This window comes from Denticeps clupeoides, chromosome 17 (assembly GCF_900700375.1).
Source record: "Denticeps clupeoides chromosome 17, fDenClu1.1, whole genome shotgun sequence".
In the NCBI taxonomy this organism is placed as follows: domain Eukaryota; kingdom Metazoa; phylum Chordata; class Actinopteri; order Clupeiformes; family Denticipitidae; genus Denticeps; species Denticeps clupeoides.
The window spans coordinates 13,165,266-13,192,442 of NC_041723.1; the positions used below are offsets into that span (position 1 = coordinate 13,165,266).

At 44.5% G+C, this 27,177-nt stretch overlaps 3 protein-coding genes and 1 long non-coding RNA gene across 24 annotated transcripts in view; 2 read left to right on the forward strand and 2 right to left on the reverse strand.

Annotated features, from left to right (window-relative positions):
• The window catches only part of tjp1b (tight junction protein 1b), a 65,301-nt gene extending 59,934 nt beyond the window's left edge, over nt 1-5,367 (forward strand). For 14 of the 18 annotated variants that reach the window (XM_028959197.1, XM_028959206.1, XM_028959200.1 and 11 more), the window contains 6 exons: nt 566-787; nt 1,136-1,275; nt 1,403-1,820; nt 1,961-2,175; nt 2,589-2,732; nt 3,501-5,367. In XM_028959197.1, coding sequence (XP_028815030.1) covers nt 566-787; nt 1,136-1,275; nt 1,403-1,820; nt 1,961-2,175; nt 2,589-2,732; nt 3,501-3,595 — 1,234 coding nt within the window. In that variant the 3' untranslated portion in view covers nt 3,596-5,367. The remainder of the gene's footprint in view (nt 1-565; nt 788-1,135; nt 1,276-1,402; nt 1,821-1,960; nt 2,176-2,588; nt 2,733-3,500) is intronic. The other 4 variants (XM_028959204.1, XM_028959216.1, XM_028959201.1 and 1 more) reach the window with 3 other exon arrangements.
• Nucleotides 5,368-5,488: 121 nt separating this feature from the next.
• On the reverse strand, nt 5,489-10,679 carry slc27a2 (solute carrier family 27 member 2). Its single transcript, XM_028959217.1, has 10 exons — nt 10,119-10,679; nt 9,834-10,043; nt 9,521-9,679; nt 9,325-9,449; nt 8,899-9,093; nt 7,750-7,840; nt 7,009-7,207; nt 6,367-6,464; nt 6,117-6,247; nt 5,489-5,999 (listed from the first exon to the last, which is right to left on the reverse strand). Exons 1-10 carry the CDS (start codon nt 10,600-10,602, stop codon nt 5,823-5,825), a joined length of 1,869 nt encoding a protein of 622 aa, XP_028815050.1. The 5' UTR covers nt 10,603-10,679; the 3' UTR covers nt 5,489-5,822.
• Nucleotides 10,680-13,224: 2,545 nt separating this feature from the next.
• cep152 (centrosomal protein 152) lies at nt 13,225-27,069 on the reverse strand. Of its 4 annotated transcripts, none has more exons than XM_028959356.1 (28): nt 26,787-27,069; nt 25,806-25,934; nt 23,732-23,841; nt 23,377-23,443; nt 22,965-23,270; nt 22,577-22,727; nt 22,165-22,305; nt 21,944-22,083; nt 21,666-21,866; nt 21,062-21,209; nt 20,730-20,821; nt 20,477-20,637; nt 19,645-19,855; nt 19,437-19,550; nt 19,211-19,341; nt 18,885-19,013; nt 18,664-18,799; nt 18,378-18,563; nt 16,696-16,959; nt 16,473-16,604; nt 15,802-16,398; nt 15,644-15,719; nt 15,396-15,563; nt 15,146-15,224; nt 14,984-15,063; nt 14,733-14,889; nt 14,545-14,651; nt 13,225-14,202 (listed from the first exon to the last, which is right to left on the reverse strand). In XM_028959356.1, exons 2-28 carry the CDS (start codon nt 25,893-25,895, stop codon nt 13,421-13,423), a joined length of 4,956 nt encoding a protein of 1,651 aa, XP_028815189.1. In that variant the 5' UTR covers nt 25,896-25,934; nt 26,787-27,069; the 3' UTR covers nt 13,225-13,420. The 4 variants fall into 4 exon arrangements, with proteins under 4 accessions (XP_028815189.1, XP_028815188.1, XP_028815191.1 ...); XM_028959355.1 differs by having other exon boundaries at nt 19,645-19,858; XM_028959358.1 differs by lacking the exon at nt 18,378-18,563 and having other exon boundaries at nt 19,645-19,858.
• On the forward strand, nt 14,462-15,069 carry LOC114767490 (uncharacterized). Its single transcript, XR_003742941.1, has 3 exons — nt 14,462-14,670; nt 14,762-14,774; nt 14,873-15,069. It is a non-coding gene; the product is annotated as an uncharacterized LOC114767490 (long non-coding RNA).
• Nucleotides 27,070-27,177: the final 108 nt, after the last annotated feature.

The following is a 27,177-nucleotide window of genomic DNA, read 5'->3' on the forward strand; positions in this document are numbered from 1 at the left end:
CAGGCCTAGCATTGTGCACCAAAATGTTGTCTTAATCAAAGCTTTAAAGATAAAAAATTAAACAGTTCTTTTTCTATTGCTTTTTAAGTTTTACACTTCTGCATTATCAATCTTTTTATTATTAGATTAGGTCATATTTTAATGATTTGAGAATTAATTTTCATCAGCAGTTATCAACAAAAAACGAATTATTTTACATGCATTTTTAATATGCTTTCATGTTGAAATGCAATTAAAATTTGTGTGAAGAATCTCAACCTGCCACCTAGTGGACATAGGATTGTGTCTCTTGCAGAGTTTGTCTGCTGTGGGATGTCTCTCCTGCTACTAGTATCTCTAGTCCAGATTAGTTACTTCTAGTCTGATCAACGGAACATAATTTTTTTGGGTTCAGACTGGACAGGTTTCAGGTTTGAATTACATCAGTGTTTTGACACAAGCCAATGTTTTCTGAGAAGGACCTGTGTAAGTGAACAGTTTAGATTTAATATTTTATCAGACTTAGGCCCTGTGGGTCTTTCTTCACATTTTCTTTTACCCTCATTCATTCATTCTTTGGTCACAGAGCACCAGAGCCTCAGAAACCCCAGACCAAGCCAGCTGATGATGTGGTTCGCTCCAACCACTACGATCCTGATGAAGATGAGGAGTACTATAGGAAACAACTGTCTTATTTTGATCGCAGGAGTTTTGACAACAAAGCAATGAATCAGCCCAACGCTGTCATGAACCGCTTCCAAGAAATGCCTAAACCCAATCCACCTCAGTTAGGCTATCCCTACCCAAGGTAAAAAAAAAAAATTAACACATTTTCTCAAACCCACAGACAGCAATATATTGTAGTTATTGTAGATCTTTTTTTTTTTTTTTTTTTTTTTTTGCACATTTCTACAATTTAAATTTTCCATATACACTTTCAATATATCATTATGTAAAACAGCTATCATTATATGTATAATCTCATTTCTGGGTATACATTCTTACTCTGTATAAAAGATTTAAGTTAATGTAAAGAGGGAAAAGGAAACACATTGTGTATTTAATTCATTTCTTATGTCCAGTACAAAACCTTCAGATGGTGCAGGGTGTTGTGGCCTTTTATGCTTTTGCTGCAATCTTCATATTCTTGTTGCAGGAGTGAGTCTGTAGAGAAGGTGAGCCCTGTGGAGAAGAGGTTTGAGCCAGCACCCCAGGTCAACCCTGCGCCCACCCAGTACGGCCAGACAGTACCTGCTGTGCCACCTCCCTCCCTCCCCAAGCTCAACAACACAGAGGGTAACGCATTTGTTTAATTTTCCTGGTCCATGTTTCTTGATGCTGGCACTCACATTAGTTTTTTATTTAGTGTCCAGGTTGAATTTAGATAGAGCTTTGACATTTGGCTTTTTGTCTTTCTTGCCAGTAAACTCCATGGCTGACTCCTACAACACACCCAAACCAGACCTTTCCACTCTACGACCCCCAAATCGTGTGGATGCAGTACAGGGCAACTACTTGCCCCAGAAGTCCCCTGTCAATGGCACTGATGCCCCACCTAAAACTCTGGGCGTCCCCACGAGCTACAACCGCTACGTCCCCAAGCCTTACACCAGCTCCGCTCGGCCCTTTGAACGCAAGTTTGAGAGTCCCAAGTTCAACCACAACCTGCTGCCCAACGACACCCAGATCAAGCCCAGCATGGTGAACAACAACCCCAAACCTCAGATCTCACCTCAGCCTGTGGACCACGACAGCGGCCTGGACACCTTCACACGCACCATGGACAACCGCCCCAAGTACCAGCACAACATCAACACCTTGCCCAAGGCCATCCCTGTCAGGTAGATGAAACTGTTTTAGTGTTTCTGTCTTCTTGATATGTAACCAAATTAAAGGTCTAGCGTGGTAGGCATTACTTCTTTTGAGGCGAGGCGTAATGTGAACCGCGCTCTCATTCCCTATATCACTCCTGCACTCTCAGCCCAAGTGCACTCGAGGATGATGAAGACGACGGACACACCGTGGTTGCCACGGCGAGGGGCATCTTTAACTGTAATGGTGGTGTGCTGAGCTCTATAGAGACGGGAGTCAGCATCATCATCCCCCAGGGAGCCATCCCTGAAAGCGTGGAGCAGGAGATCTACTTCAAAGTGTGCAGAGACAACAGCATCCTACCCCCTCTGGACAAGGAGAAAGGTCTGTCCTGCGCTTCACTTTTTTTTTTTTTTTTTTTTTTTTTTTTTTTTGTATTTTGAGGGAAAATGTCATTATTATATTCAGTATTTTATTTTTACAGAACAAATACGTATAGTGTAAGATAATAATTTTCTGTTCAGTGTAAATCCACCTTTGACAGTCAGGTGTATGTCTTTTGTGAACACAATCAAGAAATTATGGATTTAGAAACTATACAATATGCATAAAGTGTAACAAACAATAATGCACATAGAACCTTAGACCACAGCGGTATTGTAGGTGTGGGGTAAGAGAAACTAAAACAACAAAGATATGCATCACCATGGGGAAACCAGCCTGCTCTCATCAGTCATGAGCCGCTCTTCCTAGTATTTGAAGATCAGTTCATATTGAGGATGCGTGCATCTCCTCAGGTGAAACCCTGCTCAGCCCCCTGGTGATGTGTGGTCCCCATGGTCTGAAGTTCCAGAAGCCTGTGGAGCTGCGCCTGCCTCACTGTGCGTCTATGACCCCTGATGGTTGGTCTTTTGCTCTAAAATCCTCCGACTCCTCGTCGGGTACGCTGTCCTTTCTCTGTCCTTTTTTGGGATCTGTGGGAAGGGTTCAGTTGTTTGGGTTCTGTGTGGTGTTGGGCTTCGTTGATCCACTGGGAATTTCACTTTCTAGATTTCTAGATCTGCACTTTCTTGGCTTTCAATTCTTTGATTTACAGGCTGTAGTCATTCATTTGCTCATACAACCTCACCATATAAGCTTCATGAGAACATTTCTGCTGAAGTCTTAAGTCCAAATTTGTTCTTTTCCAACTAAAACACCGATAAAGAGATCTACTTTCAATACAAGTTCTATTTTCCAAGCAATTAGAATAATGGTTTGATATTTGAGAAGTCTGAGGACAGAATGACGGCCAACATATCAAATTGTCAAACAAAGATACCAGACAACTTCCACTTTCATTCGAGGCAGATGAAACAGATGTTTGAAAAAGATTTCAATTCTACGCTTACAATAGATTTACAATGATTACAATAGTGAACAAAGCAGCAAAGAACTCGGGGGGGGTAGATTCATCAAACATACTTCTCCTGATACAACAAATACTAAACATGTTTATTGGAGTCTGTAAAATGGCCGCCATCTGGGTTAGCATAACCGCCACAGAGTAGATGCATCATTTGACTGGTAGTGTATGTGTAATAATGACATGCAGATATTGAGCATGGTTGTATGGCTTGAAAGTTTCAGGAGAAGGCCCCGTTAATCCATGTTGTCCGTCAAACGTACCATCAGAGACCTTCCTCACCTCCTTCCTGGTGTCTCTACAGGTGACCCCAAGACCTGGCAGAACAAATCTCTCCCAGGGGACCCCAATTACCTGGTGGGAGCAAACTGTGTCTCCGTGCTTATAGACCACTTTTGAAGAGGGCAACAGCTGGTCTGTTACAGAATGTGAACCTGTACGTGGAGGGAGGTGGGTTACAGCTGACCTCGCTCTTCCTCCCACCACCACCACCACCACCCTCCTCTGTGCTGCTCTTCTGCTCCTGGAAGAGGGGTCTGCACCGTGAAGTACTGACTCCTTCTCCTTTTTCTTGGATGTCGTTTACCGTGCCCAAAAATATCATGAGGAGGAGCAGTGCGGCCCCTTCTCCAAGTGCTGTCCCTTTTCTCCTTTCTTTTCTTATTTTTGGTGCTTGAAGGCTTGCAAAAAATTACATACCAATAAATTATTAAATAACTAAATAAATTAATGGAACTTTGAATGCATGACCCGTGCCACAGACAGACTGAGCAATCCCATTCTGACATTTTAGCAACATTTTTTTTATGGGGGAAAAAATATATTGTGTGCAACCAGGAAAAATAAAATATTGCATTGAGAATTTTACACGTGCACATGAAGAAGTTGATGTATGCCAAACGTTTTTGTTTGTGAGGACTGTGTTCATGCATTTGGGTCCTGAAGGTTTTTTTTTTTGAAGAGCTGTGGAACATGAAGGTGATGCAGAATGAAGGAATTTGAAAGGGAACATGAAGAACCAGAAGGAATTTAAGATGAAGACGTTCCCTGCTGAGGACCTTTTCTTGATCAGTTCAAATGGGCTCCCGCTCACATTTAGAGCTGACCTTTTACAGCAACGTTTTACTGTAGTTACTGACTTTTTTTTCTTTTTTTTTTTTCTCTCAAAACCCCTGCTGTCTAGAGATCTATGCATGTGCTATGACTCAGGTCCAGAAAGCCTGCTATGACGCTCAACACACACACACACACACACACACACAACCCCCATCTTACACTGCAAGCAGTGATGCCTTATCTGCATATTAACGTTTTTGTTCTTTTCTTTTTTTTGTGTATCTTTAAAACATTGGATTTTAAGGTATAGTGATAAATTATAGGTGAAATAAAAGTTGTCTTTTTGCCATTTTCAACCAGTTATGTCAGTGAACTTGGATTTAGCACAGGAATATCTGAGGCTAATTGAACAGGTATGCTTTCTTTTACTGCTATGCATATGAAGTGAAATGGGATTTAAAAAAAAGAATATTTAGGTGATAATTTTTTTTTGCTGTAAATAATGCTAGCATATGGCCTTGGTTTGCTGTAAATGACATTTTATACTTTTCTTTTTTTGTATAAAACTAGTAAGGAACATGTTTCTTAAAAAAAAAAAAAAAAAAAAGAGAAGGCGAATAAGATAGGGAGAGGACACTACAACATTGAATATGTTTGTATTCTGGTTATACCCCTGAGCCTTGGAACTTAAAGTAATTATAAAAAAAAACAATACAACCACCTTTTCTACCAATATATAAATATATATATATACATATGTATACACACACTACATAAAGGCATTTTTAATGGTCAAAATAACTTTTTATTCTTATTTACAAAATAGAAAAGTGCTTGGTTTGAATAATTTAAAGAATATGTACTTATGAAGGGCCTGCTTCGGTGAGCGGCCACATCCTTTATTTGTGATACTGGATGCTGTATTGTGTGCCCCGAAATGTATTTTTGTACTAATAGACAAATTTATTAAGGCACATCAGTACTATTTTCTTTTGATATAACAGCTTCAACTCAGTTTTAGTTTCTCTTGTGTGGCTGACTTTCATTTTTTTTTCTTTGCAACATTTCTAAGTATACCACTGAATTAATAAATAAATTCATTTTTAAAGTAAAAACTTGTCTGGGTATCGCATGTCTCTCCGGGGTGAACCGGTTATCCCGCTGCTGTGTCCGTCAGGTTTCCAGAGCCACAGGAGATGTGTGCGGTGTGTTCATTGCCATCAAATACAGCCGGAGTAGTGATCAAAAATGATATCCACCTTTAATCCAGTGTTAGTTTCCCCTCAATTAATCAACAGTGATATTTCTGTAAATACGTTCACATTTATTGCAAAGTTCTAAAAATAAAAAAAATGCACAGTAACACTGGTGGTTTAAAAATATTATTACAAAGCTCTCAGTATAATGCATCACCTTACTTTCCTTTACTGGCGGGAAAATGGCAGCGACTGTAAAATCCTCCCTGAGGTTAGTTTGTTTCCTGGCTGTTAGTCTTTGTCAAATATGACACTAGGGAGTGAGGGGTGGGGTAATAATAGTGGCATTTCTATTGTTCTTATAGACATATTTATTACAGTTTTATTTGCCTTGACACTATTGCCTCGTAAAGTTCCTCGGTCAGCGGTACAAAGTTCTTTGCTCCCAAATCGAGGAAGTACAGACAGTCCTGAACGATGCCGGGGTTGAAGCCTTCCTCCACCAGCTTCACCTTCTTCATCTTAAATGTCCCAGTGACCTCCAGAGAGCTCTGAAGGAGCAAAGCGTACATTGTGTGTGTGTGTGTGTGTGTGTTTGTCTGTCTGTGTGTTTCCATGGAATCAAATATTTCATGCCGTTGGAAGCATTTGTATTTATTTTATTTTACCTGAATTCGAATGAAATGTGGTCTGGCGTAAGGTGGAAGGTAGTTGGCCAGGTGGCTGTATGTTCCAACACAGTCAAATGTCTTCCCGTCCCTCAGTGTCACAGCAGCCATTCCAATCCTCCCTTCGTGGCCTTTTAAACAGGCGATTCAGGAAAAGTGCATTTACACGTTAGGATCTGAACTGGGTCGAAGTGCATAAGCTCAAAATCTAATCTGGTGGTTCATCCTGAAGGCTTCAGGAAGAACATACCTTCAACTGTGACACCGTATACGTTGGCTTCCTCAATGCTGTCCACCATCGCCAGGATGTCGGACACTTCGGTTGTGGCCACGTTTTCACCTTTCCATCTGGCAAATAAAATAATTGAAGTTTACTTTACCGTTCATCGGAGTCAAGTCTGGTGTTCTCTGCCATCTGATATAGACATTTTCTCATTATCACAAGCTTTTAAAATATGAACCAATAGATAATCATTTGGATATTAAAAAAAGCTCCATAATCTGTGTGAAATTAAATAATATCTGATGTCAAAGTGAAGGTTTGAGCACTGATCAGTGTTGGAGGGGCTTCTAGCCTCGTATGAGACCAAACACACACATTGTTACTGTCCAAAATAATATTAGGCTACTGGAATTTACGGAATGAGAGGAACTATCACCACAGATAGGAGTTTACTGCAATGTATTCGCCTGTATAGAACTACGCATGGCCGCTGATGATGTGGTGATGCTGGGATCTGTGGGCCGTGTCTCTCAGCATATGAAATTACTGTATAATTACACTTGATTGTAAAAAGGACGGAATGTTCAAATTATTATTAGCCTGCACTGCACTAATTACATATTTTCATTATTTTGTTCATTATAAATCATAAAGACTGGTGAACTGGACCTGAAGGTGTCGCCAACACGGTCCAGGAAGTAGACAAAATTGTCCTGGTCAATTCGCAGTAGATCCCCGCTGTCGAAGTACAGGTCTCCCTTCACGAAAACGTCACAGAGTCGCTTCTTCTCAGTCTGCTGTTTGTTCCCAGCGTACCCAACGAACGGGGAGCGTTTGGTGATTTTCCCCACCAGCAGTCCGGTCTCACCTACAGGACGAAATCCTTCCCATTCTCAGTCTGCATTAACATTGTCAATCAGAAGGCAATATCTGCTTCGTAAAAGCGACGTTTCACGATTAAAGTCCCAGGTGAACCTTCACCGTACAGTTCCTGTCGGTTCCGCACGTTATGTCCCTCAGCATGGGGGACACAAATTCACCTAGTGTGTATCCTTTTGGACAGTGGGAGGAAATATAAGAACCCAAAATGTGCAAACGCACAAACCCAAGGCCAGGAATCCAACCCCATGGGGGGGTCATGGTGCTACCCACTGGGCCACCATGCTGCCTCATCTCCAAACCGCCTGCAGCATTTCACTGAATACAGAATACAGGGCCAAACTCAGCTCGAACTGGACAATTACAGACGCTCGTGTGATCCAGACACCCAAGAAATGTTGCCTGGACGTCCCAGGACACGAAATTCTAATGAGCAACGGTCCAGATCGAGCGACGTGGCGCAAAGTTCACTTTGTTCCGCGTGTCACAATCACCCCGTTGTAGAGTGAGGAGAGAGAAGAGGTGAACGACCTTTGGCTGCTTTTACGCAGAGACCCAGCGAGTTCCTCACCGGTTCCTCCTTCTCTGTGTCAAACTTGATCAGTGCGTAGGGAAACATTCTCTGAAGGAAGGAAAAGGGGGAAAGAAAGAAGAACGTTTGTTAAGATTCAAACATGGCCACGTTACGCTTTTTACAGTAAGAAAATACACTGCTGCTAGTTACACAGTAAGTACTAATTAAGTAGTGCTATCTACCTCATACGGACATTTCTCTACTACTTCACACCCGCACACACATTTAAGTCCTCACTGACTTTTTTTTATTTGTATTTATTTTAAACTCTTTAACTCGCCATTTGTGTGGGGACAGCAAAGAAAGATGTTCACTGCACAGAGAAATGTTATTTATTCTGTACATATGACAACGAATGCTTTGAACCCTTCAATATCGTACATGTAGTTTGTGAAAAATCCCCATTTTGTCTGCTGTACGTAGTGACGGGGCAATTTGATCATTTACGAATGAAGTCAATCATGATCAGGCGCTGACAAATGCTTTAGATGTAAATTATTGTCAGACGTCTTTATCCAGAGCGACTTACAACGTGCTTTCATGTTACCATCGATGAAGTGATCAGTTCTGGTTCACCAGGGCCCCCATCTACACCCAACCTTTTTTTTTTTCTTTCTGTTGTAGTTTCTGTACGTAAGTCAGAAAATAAGAAGGTTCATCTAAATTTTCTCTAAAGAGGACGGCTTATCATCGTCGTTGTGCCAGTTTATGAGTATAAATGTCCACCTACACGCCCCAACCACATCCAGCAGAAGACATGACCTGTTCTTGTGAAAGACAAATAGAGACCTTGAGACCACCAAATTGTGTAACGATGGTTTATGTTTTTGGACACAGGGTTCCCTCCTGAAAAGTGAACAGGGTGTCAAATTAAAGGCGTCCAGCTCATTAAAATTGCTAATGAAAAAGTCCCTGCTAATTAAATGAAAAACAGAGCAGTCAACAAAATGTGAATATATTTTTAGACAAAAATAATGGGCAAAACTACAAAAAAACAATATTAATAACATTAAAAATGACAATAAAGCCCAAAAATGTGTCATTATGTACTGCGCATAACTGGTAATTTTATACAATTTGCATCTTGGGACATTTAGTATACATACACTGTGCAGGAAGTTGACGCGCCCGACCACGCCCACTCTGTCGGTGTAGTTGATGAAGCCAACGTTCCCCTCGGTGGCGGCGTACAGCTCCCTCACGGAAATGTTGCCGAAACGTTTGAGGAACTCGGTCCAGACTTCGGTCCGCACTCCGTTGCCGATGGCGATTCTCACGCTGTGCTCTTTTTCGTTGCCTTTCTAATCAGAAGTAAGATCAGAACTTGAATAAGAACTTGCTGAACTGAACGGCCTTCAAGCCTCAAATATAATCCGATGTGACGGATATTAATTTCATTTAATTAATGGCGATGCTCCCGCCCCCGGGACGGTGTGCCGGACAACGAAACGTCAGGTCGTAATTCAATCAGCTGATTCTGCAGTTTAAAGGCTGAGATCAGTCAAGCGCCGCTCTGCCCTTTCACCTCTCACCTTTGGTGTGTTGCAGAGGTAGCGCAAGGTCTCGCCGATGTACTGCGTGACGGTCACGTTGTATTTCCTGCAGTCATCCCAGAACTGCGACGCAGAAAACTTTCTCTTTAGAACCACGGTTCCACCTCGAAGCAGAAAAACAGGAAGATTCAGGAATGCCGTCTGAGTCGGGCACCTCGGTGTGATGGGAACGTACCCCTTTCTATGGAGCCGGTGAGTCCGATGAGGAAGCCAGCGCTGTGGTAGAGGGGCAGGTTGATGTAGAAGACGTCCTGTGACGTCACCCCGGACATGGACTGGATGAAGGACGCCGCCCACACCCTCTCCTGCGTCACCAGCGCGGCTTTGGGGAGGCCTTCACACAAAACACACCACACGCACACATTTCCCCTTCCGTTAATACCACAAACTTGACCTTCGCTGCACGTGTGTTGCAGTGGATGACCGTCTGGGCGTGGATTGTGAGCAGTGTTAGTGTGTGTGTGTGTGTGTGTGTGTGTCTGGCTCGCCTGTCGTCCCAGACGTGTAGATGTAGAGCGCCACGCTCTTCATGGTGACCTTGGCCCTGAGGGACGCAGGCGGCGCTTCGTCCGACGCCCGGCTGATCTCCCCGGACAGCGGCAGGATGCCGTCGCCGTGGCCTCCATCGGACAGGATGTAGACGGAGATGCTCTGCTGTCTCAGAGCGGGCAGCACCTCCTGGACGGCGTCGCGGAGCTCTGAGGGACCGGACACAAGAAGCGATAAGACCCGCAGCCGAGAAGAGCATCACTTCCCCGCCCGGCGTCTCTCACCCGCCGCCGCGATGATGACCTTTGCCCCGCAGCAGGAGAAGCAGTGCAGCAGCGACCTGGAGCGGATGTTGCAGTTGAGCAGCGCCGCCGCGCAGCCGAGCTTGGCCAGGCCCAGCCAGGTCCAGACGAAGCAGGGCTCGTTGGCCAGGAACAGCGCCACCGTGTCCCCCTGCGTCACGCCGCCGCACGTCCTCAGGGCGTTCGCCACCCTGTTGCTCAGCCGGTCCACCTCCAGGTACGTGTAGGTCGCGCCCTCGAAGTGGATGAAGGGCTTGTTCGGGTGCGTCCGCGCCGCGTCCGTGAAGCGCTCCAGGAGGCTGTAGAAGGGTCTGCGCGTCCGGTACCTGGCCAGCCGGAGGCCGAACCAGGCGGCCTTCGCGATGTATCGCGCGTCCTGGAACAAGTGCGGGAAGTAGGTCCTCCGGACGGCTGGCAGCAGCAGCAGCACCAGGCCGGCCAGAAGCGACGCGAACCAGACGTACATGCTGCCGACGGCCCCGCAGCCGAGGACCCCGAGACGGGCAAGTTCGCCAGAGTTTTATCGCTCCGTTCCACCCCCGATCCGGGCGCCTCGGCGGGTTGCCAGGTCGCGCCTTCCCAATCCCCGCGTCCAAAACACGCTCGTCGATAAAACCGTTCGTTCTGGTCACGTGTCTACCTCTGTCGGCGCTGTTTCTAGTTGGACGTGGGTGTTTAAATTCGGTATTTGGAGGGGTGGTAATTAAAGCTGACTTTGGACACGTACAGAGGAGAGATGCTGGGAGCGTTGGGAAAAGGATGCGGAGTATGGAGCGACCAGGAAGGAGAAAAGGGGGAGACCTAGTACACTGAAAACACTACAACAAACAAGACAAAACACTGGCTAAACTTTAAAAAAATTGATCTACGTCGATCTTAAAATATTAGATGTGACATTCCAATTGTTTTAGTTGTTTGTTTTTTTTCAGTGAAATATGCCGTGATTGGTGCAGAGACAGGTTAAGGGAATATGGAGATAGCAGATCTGCGTGAATGGGAAGTTATTATTTTACTAACATTAAAAACAGCTAAACAAAAGTAATCATCATAACCTGAGTGCGATAGGATTCTTTGGTAAAAAAAAAAAATGGTATTGGATTTATCCAATTCTCTTTACAGACTTTAGGTATGAAATTCCCGTAAAATGTGGAATGTGTTATTTTATTCCGAAAAGGAGCGATCTGGCAACCCGCGGGTCTACACTGTGACCTTTGAGCGCTGCGGATCAGGGGTCGCTCCGGCCGCGCGTGCCCGCGCTGGGTTGGCTAATGCGCGTGATGGTACAACTTTACTTTTTTTCAGGTCAAAGTTCGCCGAATCCTGGTCGAACTCCGCTCAGACAGAACTTTAAACGTGAAGAGAAATGAACAATAAAGACGCATTACAGCATAAAGTGGGCTGTAATGTTCTATGTGTGTGTGTATATATATTATATCTTGTAAAGGAATTTCACATGCCGCTTCTGCAGTTTCTGAACATTATTTCTCTAAACGTTTGTCATATAAGCATGAGATAGTCGTGTAATACAATCCATTTCCTAGCCAATATTTGGTCTCTCATTCATGAAGAACATGGGACACATCTTATCATTCTTTATATTAAATCCATCACACTATATTGACCAGTTTGCACCAACAGAATGTTTAAAAGGTTTTAGATACAGATACTGCTATACCTGTAGGGAGCTTTAAATCAGGTTGTGTCAAATAATATATATATATATATATATATAGTAAATGACATCCACATGTTACTGTTACGCTAAACTAACAATTAAACTAACTATGTTATAATGAATTTAAAATGTACATTAACCTGGTAAAAGATAATAAAGAAATCAATACTGAAAAAGGTTAGGAGATATTGCTGTAAAACTACACAAAAAAGTTAAATAATAAATAGAAACCACAAAGAGTTATAAACAGAATACCAAAGCAAGCTGGACATCATTAAAAATAATAGATTCCTTTTAAAATATCACATACTAGAGCTGTGCTTACAGTCACAAACTGGTCATTAAAGAGTGATTTGGAATAAAACCACTCATTTCAGTTGATTAAAACATACTGGAGCTTAAGGAGGGATGGAAATAGCTAGAAAAGTAAAAGTTGAAATTTGACTACATCTAATCTTGTTCAACAGCTAGTATCTGACGGGCGGAAGGAGATGAAAAGAGGTATAAAACTGCAGTAAAATGGTTATGAAAGCAGGGTGTATTGTTCTCCGTACGACGTCGTCAGGTCAAAGTTTCTGGAATTTAATCACAGTCAAGATTATAGAGATAAGAACAGCTCCACAAGCAATCATCAGAATTAGGCGCTTGTTTGCTGCAGCTTCGGGTCAGTTGGAACGCGCAAAAAGCTTTATGTTTTAGTGCATTAATGTCCTGAATGCTGAGTACATGAACCTTCTGAATGTCAACATTCCCATTTCCATGATACTGTGCCTCAGACCTTAAAAAAAAAAAAAAAAAAACTCATTGAGCAGTAAGGAGACCTTTGGATATTCTTCACATTTACACAAACTGGAACGGATCCTATTTCAGGCGACTCAGCATCCTGCTCTCGAGCCACAAAAATAACTGGTGACCGTTCAGTACTTTTTTTTTTTTGGTTGAAAATAAGTTGTTCCAATGGTTTATAAAAACTTTTTACAATAAGTACCACCTCCAAAAATATTCATCTGGCTGTCCAAGTACTGCCATTACTATTGGCATAACTTAACTTTAATTATATTGTAGTAAGAATATTAGTTACAGTCAGACATTCAACACTGCAGTTAAATACACAGGTGACTGTATGCACTGTACTGCATTGAGAATGTTAAGAATATTATATACACTGCATTTAAACCACCAGGAGCTGTGAATTTTAACAATAACCTCAGTCACCCCAGCAGAGGGAGCCATATTAACGGTGGTACCACAGCCTGAGAACCAAGGAATTGCAATTCATTCATTGCTTTTCAGACACTAAATAAAAAAAGTATTACCATGAACCTGTGGTGTGGAGAGTAAGAGCAGAGAGCAGAGCAGCAACAAATACATTTTTTTAAATAAAAACCTTTAATAAAAGACAAACAGCTATTAAAACAAGTAAAATGTGCAAAACACATATCACACACACATTTCATACATTTTGGTTACTCTGAACATTTCTCCCACTTTCAATCACAACCGTGTGAACCTTGAATGACCTTGAGACACAATAGTAAACAGCAGAACCCTTCGGAGTTCGAGTTCTGTATTGTAAACAACAAATGAAATGGCATGTTGCAGCTATGCGTCACTTCTGATTTCCCAGAAAGGGGCTGTCAAATCCACTGTCCTGCTGGGCCACTTTCAGCCCAGAGAAGAGGCTTTTGGGAAAGAGCTTGTGGAGGCGGTCCCCTTCCGAACCTGGAATGGGTTCTCGTTTCTTTTTCACGTTTATGCTTGATGCCTGTTTGCCCTCAAAGTAAACTGGTCCCCTGATTTCTTTGTAGATGGTTGTGTCGGAGGTCTCAACCAAACAGCTTTCAAAATCTGTGGAAGGTGGCCGTACAGAGAACGGTTTAACCGGCTCAATCATTCTGGTGGGAAAGAAACACGACTGCATTTGATTGCTGAGGTTCGAACTGGTACTAGTTAAACTCCAGTCACTCGGGTTATCGTCTCGTACCGGGAGCTCCTTGATCAGAAACGGTTGAAGCCCTGGTGAGTTGCAGTCATCCGTTTCTCCTGCATCAGTTCCCAGTAAATACTGCTCCCTGCTCTGGTTCCTGTGGGTAACATTACTCCGGCTGAATGCACAGCCGCTAACGGAGGACATGGCCGCATGGTCGCCAGTGTGTGTGGGGTCTGGGGAAGCCTTTATTCCTCCAGGTTTGTTAGAATCCACATGCCCAGTTTCATCAGTAGGTCTTAGTCCATTTGGAGGTAGTGTGCTGGTTTTCTGGACACTGTTTAAACGAGGCTGGGAAGGATGACCCTCCATATTAACATTCCCTTTTGGAGGGTCTTCAGGGGCTCCTGGAAATGTTTGTTTGGGGACGGACGTTTTGGGAGGATCCAGTTTGGATGATAAACCTGCCAAAATAATTTCTCCATTACAAGAAAAGTATAAAAATATCAGTATTACAACTAATATGCATGTACAGTATAGTACATTCTATTTAAGTGAAAGTGAAGTGATTGTCATTGTGAGACACTGCAGCACAGCACACGGTGACAACAAAATGCGTCCTCTGCTTTCAACCATCACCCTTAGTGAGCAGTGGGCAGCCATGACAGGCGCCCGGGGAGCAGTGTGTGTGTTTTGCTCAGTGGCACTGATTCGAACCGGCAACCTTCTGATTACGGGGCCGCTTCCTTAACCAATAGGCCACCATAATTTAAATAATTATTTCCATAAATTTCCAAATAACATACCTTGTGCATTTTGGTTTCTGCCCAGCTTCTTTTTGGACATGGGAGTCTCTAATACTTTGGCCATGGCAGCCAACTTGCTGGCAGCACTGATGATTTTCTTTTCAGCACTGGACAGGGCAGAACGTGGTCAGTAGAACCGATCGTATTAGTACTATCAGCATGAAAATTTCACAAGATAGACAACTCACCCGGCCACCTGGCCTCCTTCTTCTAGCAGCTCCTGCAGGCAGGTGAGGTAGTACCTACGCATCTTCCTGGCTGTGTCCTGCCGTTCCCGAAGCACCTCCACCCGAATCATCTCAGCAGCCCTCTCTTTGCTCTCCTGCAGGTAGCGCAGCATGTCGGCTGCAGTAGAACAATGGAAAGATGAAACAAACCAAACACAAACAACATAGAAACTGCTCCTGAAGGTCTGCCACCGTTTTCAATTCAGACGTACCTCGAATTTTCTCAACAGCTTTGGTGTACTGTCCCTTCATTTCTACAAGACCAGCCTGAAGTTTGTCCTGATTTTCCAAACTATAAAGTGACAGTATTAATATAATTATTGGTATCAGGAAAATGGCCCAAAGCCTAATTTCCATTCCACAGGTTTACTCACTCTTTACAAGATCTTTTCACGTCTTGAAGAACTGTGGCATGGTCTGCTCTCTCCTTCTGTAAGGTCTCCTCATGCTCTTCTAAGACAAAGCAGAAAATCATACATTTGTTCAATAATTAATCTAAAAATGGGGATGTGTGTTGGTGTACATTTATGTGCTGATTGTTGTCTAGATGTCGACAGTGGCTATTGCTAATGTGTTCACGGCACAGGTTTAAACAAAAAAAAAAACACACGTTACTATGGTTACTTTTGAGTGTCTGTAGCGTGGTCTTGTGTTCTTGGACTGTCTGCTGGAGCCGATGACAGGCCTTCTCCAGGTGTCTCTGCTGATCGTGGCACTTCTTCTGCAGCCTGGCTATGGCCTCAGCACAGTGCTTACTGCTACACGTCTCCTCTTTTCTCAGTGCAGCGGAACCTATAAGGCGCAAGTGCGGTGGTCACATGATCCGCTTCAGTCATTCAGTCACCCAAATGCAGGTAAAATAGAATATATACTCTGGATCTGACGAATCTGTTGCTCATGGTGTTCTTTGGTCTCCATTATGACACGCCTCAGCTTGTCCTCACTGGCCTGATCAGCAAAATATCACAAAATTAAACAAGGAAGAAAGAAAATGACCAGATGATTCAATGAAGCCCGAGTTGTCAAGCACCTTCTTCCACTCCTGCCTGGCTTGAAGCACTGCTTTGAAGAGCATGTTTCTGCACACCTGCCTCAGCCGGAATCTCAGACTCTTCTCCCTAGCTGGACTGTGTCCATCACTGCTGCCTTTACTCTCCTCTCCTTCGCTCCTCAGGAGTTCCGGAATCTCCCCAAGGAGCTCCTTTAACTCAGCTAGAGCCTCTTCCTGGCCTCTGCACCGCTCTTCCTGCACCTTGTGCTCGTGACGCATCTTCCACTCCTGTAGTTCACCCTCCTTCTGCTTGCTGGACTCCTCCCTCATCCTCTGCAGGCTCTGTTCTAGCTGGACCTGGTGCTCCCTCTGGTTCTGAGCTTGAAGACGGGAGATCTCCTCCTGCTTTTCCCTGTTCCAGGCTGCCTTGGCTCCAGCCAGCTCAGCTGTCAGAAGGGTGGCCTGCTCCTCTCGATGGCTCTCCAGCTGTCTGGTTAAAGAACCCACCTCTTCCTGAAGGGTTAGGATGACCTTCTCGAGCTCTTTGCTCTTCACCGCTCTCTCCTCCAGCCCTTCCTTAGTCACTCTGAGGCTTTCACGCCATTTTTCCTCAGACTCCTTCAATGCTGAGGTTATCTAAAGGGTCAACAGGTCATGGCTACAATTAAATACAGCAAATGAACACCCGGTCAGGGGTAATAAATCCGTACCCGTTTTTCAACATGCTCCTCCCGCTGCGCCTCCCACTTGGCTTTCTCAGCTTGTAGGTTGGCCTTGTATTCTGGATGGGAGGTCAGTTCCTGAAGCCAGCGACTATAAGCCCTGGAGACGGCGCCTTCCACCTGCAGAAAGCAAGCCAGTCTCATAAATGGGGTGGCAGGACGAATAATTTGCTCTTCTACCAACTAACCAAAGAGCTGCTTCAGAACTGACATGTTGCGCGACGTCGTCCAGGTGCTTCTGCTGCAGCTCCCGGTGTGTGCGTCGCACCGCCTCCTCCAGCGCTTTGCCCGCAGCCACGGCCGCCTCCTGCTGCAGCTTCTGCTTCTGAGAGGCCAGCTGGGTCTCCAGCTCCTCCTTAGAGATGCTCTGGGGCTCGGGAGTTGAGCAGAGCGTCTGAGAGGCCTGCTCTCCGGTTAGCGCTGCTCGGGCGCGCCCGTCCACCTCCTTCAGTCGCAGAGCCCAAGCCTTTTCCACCTGGAGCAGTTAGAACCAAGAATTACGGAGGATCATAATTGCAAGAAAACAAAGTTACACAAGACATGGTGGGGAAATGTTGTTTACCACAGACCTTTGTTGAAAGCATTTTGCTGTCTCAAAACTACAAGGAAAACTATTTTTCTACATTCACAGTTCACATGACGATCAACAAATAACAGCACATGACATTCTAAAATACACGATCACTTCCCAGTAAAGCTCGCGTCATCTTCAATTAGAAATAACCGCAGTAGTGCAGTTGCTGCAAAAGAAATGAATCTGCCAAAATCTCAGACCCAGAATTCCTGGATGGATTTTCCTTAACTGTTGTTGCATAACATCATTGGATGGAAAGAGTCATTTGCCTATTGAGTTTTATCAACATTATCAAAAATTCATAATGACAAATTCATAATGAAATATATAATGGGGCAGTGGTGGCGCAGCGGTTAACGAAGCGGCCGCGTAATCAGAAGGTTGTCGGTACGAATCCCGATCAGTCAAGGTGTCACTGAGCAAAGCAACGTCCCCACACACAGCTCATTCAGGGTGATTTCACTGTGTGCACCGTGTGCTGTGCTGCTGTGTTTCACATGTGACAATCACTTCACTTATTCTGCTGCATCAACAAAAGGCATGACGGTGTTAAGGCTCTTTACAAGTAAAAAGTCAGTCTGGCAACTCTGAAAACTTGGTCTGACAGCACCAATATTTTGTGAGCTCTCAAGCAGGCCACAATCAACTTTCTTGGCCCCAAAAGCCCTGGCAAATGACACTTAAGAGAGAATAGTGGCTTCATTTCAGCTGATACAAGAGATGCTGAAGCAGACAGATTTTAGAGATATTATTCTTCATCTTTAGACACAAATGGCTGGTACGAGAGGGGGAGAGTTGAGAGACTCTTGTTTTGAATGTGCTAGGACCCTTTTTCTGATTAAAAACAGTAGGAAATTAAATTTAAATACTACTCTAAATGTATTTCATAGAATTATTTGTCTCACAGCAAATGAAGTACTCCAACAGGAGCGGTTAAGAGACATGGGGATGGGCGATATATGTAAGACTTATAGTGTGACAAGTGTTCGCTATGGACACATTCATGAGTCATGAGGGGACAGTACCATACACTATTTAGTGTCTGTGTATTGATGGGATCAGCAAAAAATATTGCAATATTGCAGCTCTACAATATTAGGGGAAAAAAAAAAAGACTGCTTGCTGATCATTTACCTATTTCTATAAATCCTGAAGACATAATTGATGTGACATCAGTGAACACCCCCGGTACAAAAAATGCTATGGAAAAAAAGCTAGGCTTAACCTGTATGTATTGATTGCTATACTGAGACTGGACAACAGTGCTACAGAAGAGCAGGCGCAGAGTATAGTTCTAGTCAGAGGCTGAGGTGGCTCACCTCCTCTTGCTCTTTTTGCCATGTCTCTTTAGCAGACGCCAGGTTAAGGCAGATCTGCTCTTTAATCTCAGCCTCCTTCTCTTTGTCCCACTGACTCTGGAGACGTGTCAGGGTCTCCTGGTGCTCAGAGAGTAAATCTGCTCTGAGTTTTTCCACAGCCTGTTCGCTCTCCTCTTTTCTCTGCAGCTTTTGTTTTAAAAGACAAAAGCCACCATTTAAAAAGATGTTAGAAAGTCACCACTGACACAAGTGAACTCATACTACCCCAATTAAATATTCGACTTACCTCTTCGTCTCTCATTTTCTTCTCAAAATCAGATTTACTTTTCAAGTTTTCATCTAGCTTGTCCTTCTCCTTACAGACTGAAATGTAGCATTCTTGAACCGCTAAAATTTCTTCTGAAACCTGGCTTAATTTGGCTCTAAAAACAAAATGAAGAAAGGAGTGTTAGTTGGCAGCCTACATCATCTGTGACAGTTTCTGTGTTAGATAAAATGATCTCTTACTCCAGGGCCTGGATCTGCTGCTCGTAGTGGGTGCGGAGCTGCTCCACCTGTGCTTGATGCTCTTGGCTCAGCTCAGAATGAACCCGGTTCACCACATCATCCCTAAACTTCTGATGAGTCCTCTCGTACCTTTACAAGAAATAATTTTCATGCACACATCAGTACTTTGTGCAAGATGAATCTGAACATCCCCTGAAGTTTTGCTAATTCATCTGTCATTTTACTTTTGTTGCAGTTTCCAGGAGGAGGAGAAATAGTTTACTGTAAAAACCATGCCAGCAGGGGGCAGGAGCTCCATAGGAAGAAAAACAAGGACTGATCCTCACCTCTCTGCAGTTTCCTGTTTCTCCTGGTCCAGTTCCTGGATCATCTCCCTCATTTTGGTGCACAACTCTGTGTTGGCTGTCTTCACTTTCTCCTCGCTAAGCTTCAGCTCCTTATTCCACTTCTCAAGTGTCTAGGGTTAAAAAAAAAATAATAATAATAATAAAAATTTAAGACACATTAGAGAGTGTGACATCCAGCCGATTTCCTTCCAGGCCACACACAAACCTCTACTCTTTCCTGCAGATGCTGCTTCTCCTCCTGCAGCCGGACAAGCTCTTTCTGATGAGCGGGTGCAATACTAGATGCTTCAAGTTGCTTCTCCATGGTACTCTCCCTCACCTACATCAGAGAGAACGTTCACAAGCCACAATGCTGTAACGCCGTAGGTCACAGTACCCTTCATAAATACAGCAGTGTGAACAGGGTTACTCACCATCGAGTCCCTGATGTTCTTCTGGGCCACGTCTAGCTGCTTCTGCACCTGCTCCAGCTGGCCCTGTGATGTTCGGAGCTCCTCCTGGAGCTGAATGACCTTCTGTCGTTTGTCCTTCAGGCTGCCCAAGCATCGCTGCAGCTCACTGTGTAGTTCCTTCACTGCCATGTCTTTAGGTTCATTAGAGCCCCCTGTGTCAGTGAGCACAGAGCTGCTATAAAAATAAAAAAATCATATTTAATATATAAACATTACAGAGATAAGATCAAAACACTCATCTTTTAATGCTTCTATTTTTCTTATTTGTATTTCCTGAAAACATACAAAAATGGCTGCTGTGTGATGTGATGGATATGAAATTTCTTCAAAATGACCGCCCCTTATCTTAATCACAGCAACACTGATTTAAAAAAAAGATTTTAAAAAACTTGTACCCAAAACCGAAAAGCACCTTTTCATACATGCAGTATGCCAATGCAAGTAAGACACGCCTTATGTGTTGATTCAGCAGTTTCAACAGTTTGAGCCCTTTTGCCGCCTAAATAATTTTAATTCATGTTAAAAGGAATGAAATTGAAAGTGATTTCCTTGGTGAGCAGTGGGCGGCCATGACAGGTGCCCGGGGAGCAGTGTGTGGGGACGGCGCTTTGCTCAGTGGAACCGCAGTGGCACCTTGGCGGTTCGGGATTTGAACCCACAACCCTTTGGTTAGGAGTCCACTTCCTAGGTCACCACTGCACCATTTGAGCTGTTAAGTTATTGATCACTGATTGAAAAGAGATTTAGAGAAACGTTGCAGTAAAATGTCTAGGCAACACTCAGGTAAACGTACCAGTGTAACCGGCTATTCTTCCAGTTCACCTTCTTGATGCCCAGGTCAACATATGATTCTGACAGCTGATTCTCCCATTCTGCATTGTCCAGCGTGATCGCTCCAAGCTTGACCCCAGACTCGTACAGCTTGATGTGTTCCTTCAGTTCAGTCAGCTCCTCCTGCACAAAAAAAAAAAACACATCAGCAAGCAGTCAATACAACCCTCTGCTGCAGCATCTGTGCAGCATTTCCTGCGCATCCGGCTCCCCACCTGCAGCACTTTGTTCATGTTTTCACTGATGTTCTTGGCCGACTGGACTTGTTGCAGCTTTACTTGCATCTGATTCATCTCTTGAACAGCACCTGAAGGAAAGACCGACACGGGACTTTATAGTACAAAACATGATTTAACCAATACAGAAGCAAATTGTTATAATCTTTCTTTCTTCTGTTTTTAATAAAAGGAACACACACAGGTACAGCTGGGCTTGAAACTAAACAGGATAAAACAAGTCTGTTGTCCTATATGGATGGCACAGAAGTAAACAAACACAAACACCCTCCCTCCCTCCCTCCGTGTCCAGATCCCACAAGGTGGCGCACCAGTCTGGAGCAGTTTGGCACACTGCTGCTGGCTCTCGTCCAGGCGCTGTGTGAGGGCGTTGATGACCGTGGCTCTCTCCACCTGCTCCGCCTCTCGCTGCCTCTCCAACTGCCTCACCTGCTCCCGCAGCCTTTGGGCCAGTTCCATCTTCACCACACACACACACACACACACACACACACACACACACACACACACACAGGTTGAAATTCACATTTCAAATGATCAAGTGCATGTGTAAGGATTTCAACGCTGACAGCTGCAGTTCTGAGACAATATGGCTATGGTTTCAGCTACTCAAAAACTAACCAACTATGCTACGCTGACTTAAATTCGAATATTTTGATGCGTTCACATTTACGCATGCTGAAGAGAATTCAGATCGGTCAGCATCATTGTGTAATGAGCAACGTTGAATGATGAACGAGAAATTGTTTCCCTGAAGTCTTCTAAGCAGGGAAATTAATTATTATACATTAGAATTCAGTTTAGGACACAACACCCCCCCTGGATCCTGAATTACATCCAGGACGAATACAAAGAAGCAGCAGTGATCCCTCAGAAACCCGTGATTGATATTAGTATAAAAAGCGTGTGTCTGACCTGCTCCTGCAGGGCCTGCGTGTGCTGATCGAGTTTCTGCTGCAGGTTCAGTTCTCTGGTCTCGTGCTGCTCTTTCATGGCTGCCAGGTCCCGGTCGTGTTGCTCGCGTGCTCGGGTCAGCGTCTCGGAGCGACATAGCTCCATCATCTGCAGCTTCATGCTGTCCACCGCTGCCTCGGCAGCACGCTGCTTTTTCACATTCTACACACACACACACACATCGCTGCTTTATGGATTTGTTAACTAAACTGCAGAGAGCTGATATTCACGCAACTCACCTCCTGCTCCCTCTCACTGGCGGCCTGGAGCTGCTGCTCCAGAGTCCGGACCTTCGCTTGCAGCTGGGCCTCCCTGCTTTTTGACTCCTCCAGCACTCGGCCGGACTCCTTCAGGGTCACGGCCAGACCGTCCTTCTCATCTTCGCAAGAAAGGGCACATCTAAATTATAGCTCAGCCATTCCACTCAAAGCCCAGACGACACAAGAAAGCTCCGCCCCACCTTTCACGATCGCAAGCTGGTGCTCCAGGTATCTTATTTTGCGTTTGCAGTCCTCAAGATTTTGTTCCAGCTCTTCAGTCTTCCTCAGCTGGGCCTTGTTCAATATCTGCAGCTGAGCCAACTGCTGACTCTCCACAGTTGCTGCAGACAAACCACAATAATCAACACCATTATTATTATTAATATTAAGGTGACAGCAGAAATACATATTCACAGTTACACTCAGAAAATGCTCATTTAAAATATTTTTGCACAATTTTCAATGTACATATAGTGTACATTTTGTTGCCAGCGGTTCAGACATTACATGCTGTGTGTTAAGTTATTTTGTGGGGACAGCAAATTTACCCTGTTACATAAATAGTGTCATATCTTCATTGTTGTCATATCTACATGTGCACTGGTCACTCACTCTGTGCCGAGTCCAGAAAGTCTCTCTGCAGCTGGTCGTAGTTCCCGTTTGGATGAGGCACCTCTGGCTTGAACATGTGAGGCTGGCTAGCAGGCTGGTGTGGGTTGTAGCTGGCCTTGTAATTGTCCCCTGAGGTCCTGTTGTCCATATTCTATCGACACCACAAGACAGGGTTCTTAGATATTTTTACAAAAGAATTTCCATCCCGTTATATGTTTATTTTGTATTCCAAAACTTTTCACGGCCTGGATAATTCTCTTCCATGACTTTTCCAGGTTTTAAATGACCATAGGAACCCTGACAATAAGACATTTACATTTTACAGCATTCGGCAGAAAAACTCCAGATAATCATGGCTTGTAACTCTGTGCTACATGCTCCCTCTCACCTGAAAGGGGTTTCTCACATTGCTGTAGTTTCCATAGTTTTGATTGGGCCTCGGATCTTCATGAACTGGATAAACTTCCTGCTCGTACCCATCCCCAGTGGAGAAATTGGTGCACGCCGACTCCTCTGTGCCCATACTGGGGTAAGTGAAGCCCTCACCCTCACACTGGTACCTCTGTCCGTCCGGCGCCTCCCAGCGCTGGGGCAGATTTTGAGTTGTAACTTGAAGATGAGCCGCATGGTTGCTGCTCTGTGCTGAGCTGTAGTCTTCATGGTATGAGGGCTCATTGTAATTATCCTCATAGTCCTTCAGGGGGAGATCATTTATTCATTTAAGTGAGAGGAGGGAACATTTGAGGTTAAATTACCCAGTGCCCCACAATTTAAGAATTAAATTAAAATCCAAAACTCACTTCCTCTGTGACTCCAGGTCCTTTCTGGTCAGACCATTTGGACGGGCCATTCCATGCATGCTGGGGCCTAAAACAGACACATTTGCCCTGTCAGCACAGTGTGAGAAAAATTAACAGGCACAACTGTAACATGGACAACTTTTCAGACACTTCTGCACTGAACGGTCAAATCTAATGAAATTGCAGATACACCCAACAGGCAAAATGTTCAATCAAAACTACTGTACAACAAGCACCATGAGACCCAGTTCATATTCCAGGTTGACATCACATAACTTGCTGTAAGATATGATGTGTTCTATTTATAGCGCTGGATGGATGCTCAATTTTATTATTATTCTGCTTAAATAAATACCGGTTGCTGTTGGCACGATCACTGCAGGTAGAGTAACCCGGCTCAGGCGAGGAGCATTCCCGGCTATCATCCAGCATGTCATCTGGAAGATCAGTCAGGAGCTTGTGCAGCTATTTAAAATGTGACAAACACAACAAAGTATTATTAAAAAAAAAAAACGATGCTCACAGACACATTGCTGGAGATTTAAAGTTTTGAAACAGCACAGAGAACACAGTAAGTAAACAATCAGTTTCTCTCGTGTTAAAAAAAAAAAAAAAAAAAACCAACTCAGTCTCCACTCTGAGTCAGAACAGGTTTCCCCAACAATGACAAGAGCCACAACAATCACGTGAGCAGAGTGCAAGACCTTGTTACTCTTACCTTCCACAGACCCTGCTGAACGAGCCTCACCTCCTCGATCGACTCCTCAAACCCACTGCGGTCTGGCACATGCATTTATACAGACCGCCCCGTGCACCCTACAGATGCACTGGAAGGATTCAGGGGTTGACTTTCACTCCGACTGCACTACGGTTTGTCCAGCGGCGGCCACCAGTTAAAGCGTTACACATCACACCAGCTCGTTGTAGGAAAACAAGCAGCGTAAAAGGTCAAACAATACATTTCGAATAACTGGAGCAGAAACATTTCTGATTACCAAAGAAAACCCCCCTTCCACATGAGCGACCTGTTTTGCATATACATACCACAACCTCTAACACAGCAGAAATAAAGCCCAAGGACAGTAGAAAGTTATGGAAAACCTGAAAAACGACACTCATACGGCACTCCTCTTGGAACCCGGCAGCTGGGCACAATGGCTGCTGTCCTAGTGACACATTAGTCCACACGTGTGATAAAGTGCAAAGGAAACTCCAGCTGAGCGTGAGTAATACGCAGGGGGGTGCGCGCCTAGCAAAACGAAGGCCAGGCAGGCCGAGGCTAAGGTGCGACGCGCCTGCACCCGGCTCGGGGAAGAGCTGAGGGGGTGAAGGGGGTGCTAGGGTGGTAGTAGCCTAGTGGGTAACACACTCGCCTATGAACCAGAAGACCCGGGTTCGAATCCCACTTACCACCATTGTGTCCCTGAGCAAGACACTTAACCCTAAATTGCTCCAGGGAGACTGTCCCTGTAACTACTGATTGTAAGTCGCTCTGGATAAGGGCGTCTAATAAATGCTGTAAATGTAAATGCTGAGATGGCTGAGGGGGTGAAGTCATGGTCTCTGGATGGGGGGCTTTTCAAACCTCTCCGGGGTGAGCAGTGTGAGCGGGGGAAACGGATAAAATCTCTCTGGGCTCCAGTGAGCGATGCCAGACGACAGACTAAACCCTCTCACTTCCTTCCTGAGCGAGTGGACAGCAGGGCAGCTTGCAATGAGTGCTTTGGAGTGGAAAACAAACACAGCTTAGGGTGACGGCTCGGAAAAGAAACTTTTCCTGACCGTCTGTTTTAACCGCAGGATGTTATGGTGAGCGGTCCACTCATTAATAAGAATGCATTAAAGGATGGGGGAGAGAGGCTGTCAAAATGTAAAAAATTAATTGCGGTGATGATACATATTAAAAATAAAGAAACATAATGAACAGTGTCGCGTTTGGTTACTTCCTGTGTGGGGGTCAGACCTACGTCCATTCATGCGAAGCCCAAGACAACACCAACATAAAGATGAAAAGGATGGTGAAGGATGCAGATGTTGTGCAGCTGTGGTGTCAGGATGAGGTTCACAGCATTTTCGGGTGCGTTACGTTAACAATTGCCTGACTGTCAGAACCTGCAGGGTGTTTAATTTTAAGAAAAGTCCCCTCTCCATGAGAACCCCTTTCCCACACTCGTCTCGGTCATAGTTTTGAATATAAATTACAGCAGGGCTCAGGTCAATTGAAGTGGATCACAATTAATTCACTGCATAATGTGAGATTAATCATTTATACAATTTGAATCGCTTTTAGTTTCATGTCACCTTCTCATTGATCGTTCATGTCTAAGCCTATGCCATGACCACACATCTCATTATTCTGAGGTAATGTCAGAAAAAATCTATCACTGATCAATTTACACTATTTAAATTTGCTCAAAACCAGCACCCACCTCCTGTTCTCTGGCGTAGTCCTCCTGATCATACTCTTCCTCTTCTTCATGTTGTGTTTGCAGCGCAGCGCTGTCAAAGTCTATGGACATGGTGGTGGTGTGACGTCACCAGGCACTGCTTAACAAAGCCTGGGGGGACACACGTACTTTTACATTTACAGCAGACACTACACTGTCCACTATATGAGAAACCCCTGCCTCCCTGGACTCCATTGCCAGCTCTAGGTGTCTCTCCAGAGCCAGGGCGATCATGAAAGACCTCCTCAATCCTAACCACCACCTACTCAACATACTGCCCTCTGGGAAAAGGTTCAGATCCATCAGGTGTCAAACCAACAGACTAAAGAATAGCTTCTACCCAAGGGCAGTCAGAACTCTTAATGTGTGAGTGTGCAGAATTCTTCTGTACATTCATCTCACTGCTGCTATTGAGTGACCTGCACAATATCCTGGTAATGTACAATTACACATTTACCCAATAGTTTCAATTATTTACATTTACATTTACAGCATTTATCAGACGCCCTTATCCAGAGCGACTTACAATCAGTAGTTACAGGGACAGTCTCCCTGGAGCAACTTAGGGTTAAGTGTCTTGCTCAGGGACACAATGGTAGCAAGTGGGATTCGAACCCGGATCTTCTGGTTCATAGGTGAGTGTGTTACCCACTAGGCTATACCACCCTCTTATTTTTACTGACCCGATTTATTATATTTATGATGCCCTTGAATATACCCCGTTTATCCTATTTCTTGCATCTCTGTGGTCTTGCCAGCTAATTTCATTGTCCAGCTAACTGTACAATGAAAATAAACCTCTTGAAGTCTAGAAGTTATTCCCGTGTGTACTCGACGCGTTAAAAAAACCGACCGCCATCACAAGCAGTATCTGTTGGCTGCAGCAGTCTGGTGATGCCTGCGTCTGTTTCAGTAGCCAAAGGTTGAATAAAACCGTAGTAATTACATAGTTGGTCTGCCTACCTGTGTTGTCCTGAAGGTTTCTCCGCAGCCGTCTCATGCAGGATATCCAACGCGAGGTTGTTATGATTAAAAACCGGCATTGATGTGGAAGTGCTAAGCTAATAGGCTAAACGCCGTCATGGTAACGAGAGTAAGGACGGCGGCCGGGTTCTCTGGACGGTTCAACGCACAAAAGAACTCTGCTGTTGTCAGCATCGTTCAGCAAAACCACGACACGCGTGAAAAGGAAAAGCGCACAAAAGCGTCGCGAGGATTTTGCTGTGGGACGCCTTGAACCCTGGCGCCAAAAACAGCGGCAAATCACGTGGGACGCGATTGGTGGAGAGGAGGTGGGCGGGGCGTGACGTCATCCAACCCACCGAGGTGCTGGGCAGGTCCCGAAATTTCTTAT

What these genes read in the sequence shown, in the direction of transcription:
- slc27a2 (XM_028959217.1), bottom strand. Translation starts at nt 10,602, where the DNA reads ATGTACGTCTGGTTCGCGTCGCTTCTGGCCGGCCTGGTGCTGCTGCTG. An exon ending in CACCGGCTCCATAGAAAGGG is followed by an intron (nt 9,450 to 9,520) that starts GTACGTTCCCAT and finishes TTCTGCTTCGAG; the next exon opens with GTGGAACCGTGGTTCTAAAG. An exon ending in CACATTTCATTCGAATTCAG is followed by an intron (nt 6,000 to 6,116) that starts GTAAAATAAAAT and finishes TTGCTCCTTCAG; the next exon opens with AGCTCTCTGGAGGTCACTGG.
- cep152 (XM_028959355.1), bottom strand. Translation starts at nt 25,895, where the DNA reads ATGTCCATAGACTTTGACAGCGCTGCGCTGCAAACACAACATGAAGAA. An exon ending in AAGAATAGCCGGTTACACTG is followed by an intron (nt 19,859 to 20,476) that starts GTACGTTTACCT and finishes TTATTTTTATAG; the next exon opens with CAGCTCTGTGCTCACTGACA. An exon ending in GTGAAAAGATCTTGTAAAGA is followed by an intron (nt 15,064 to 15,145) that starts GTGAGTAAACCT and finishes GTCACTTTATAG; the next exon opens with TTTGGAAAATCAGGACAAAC.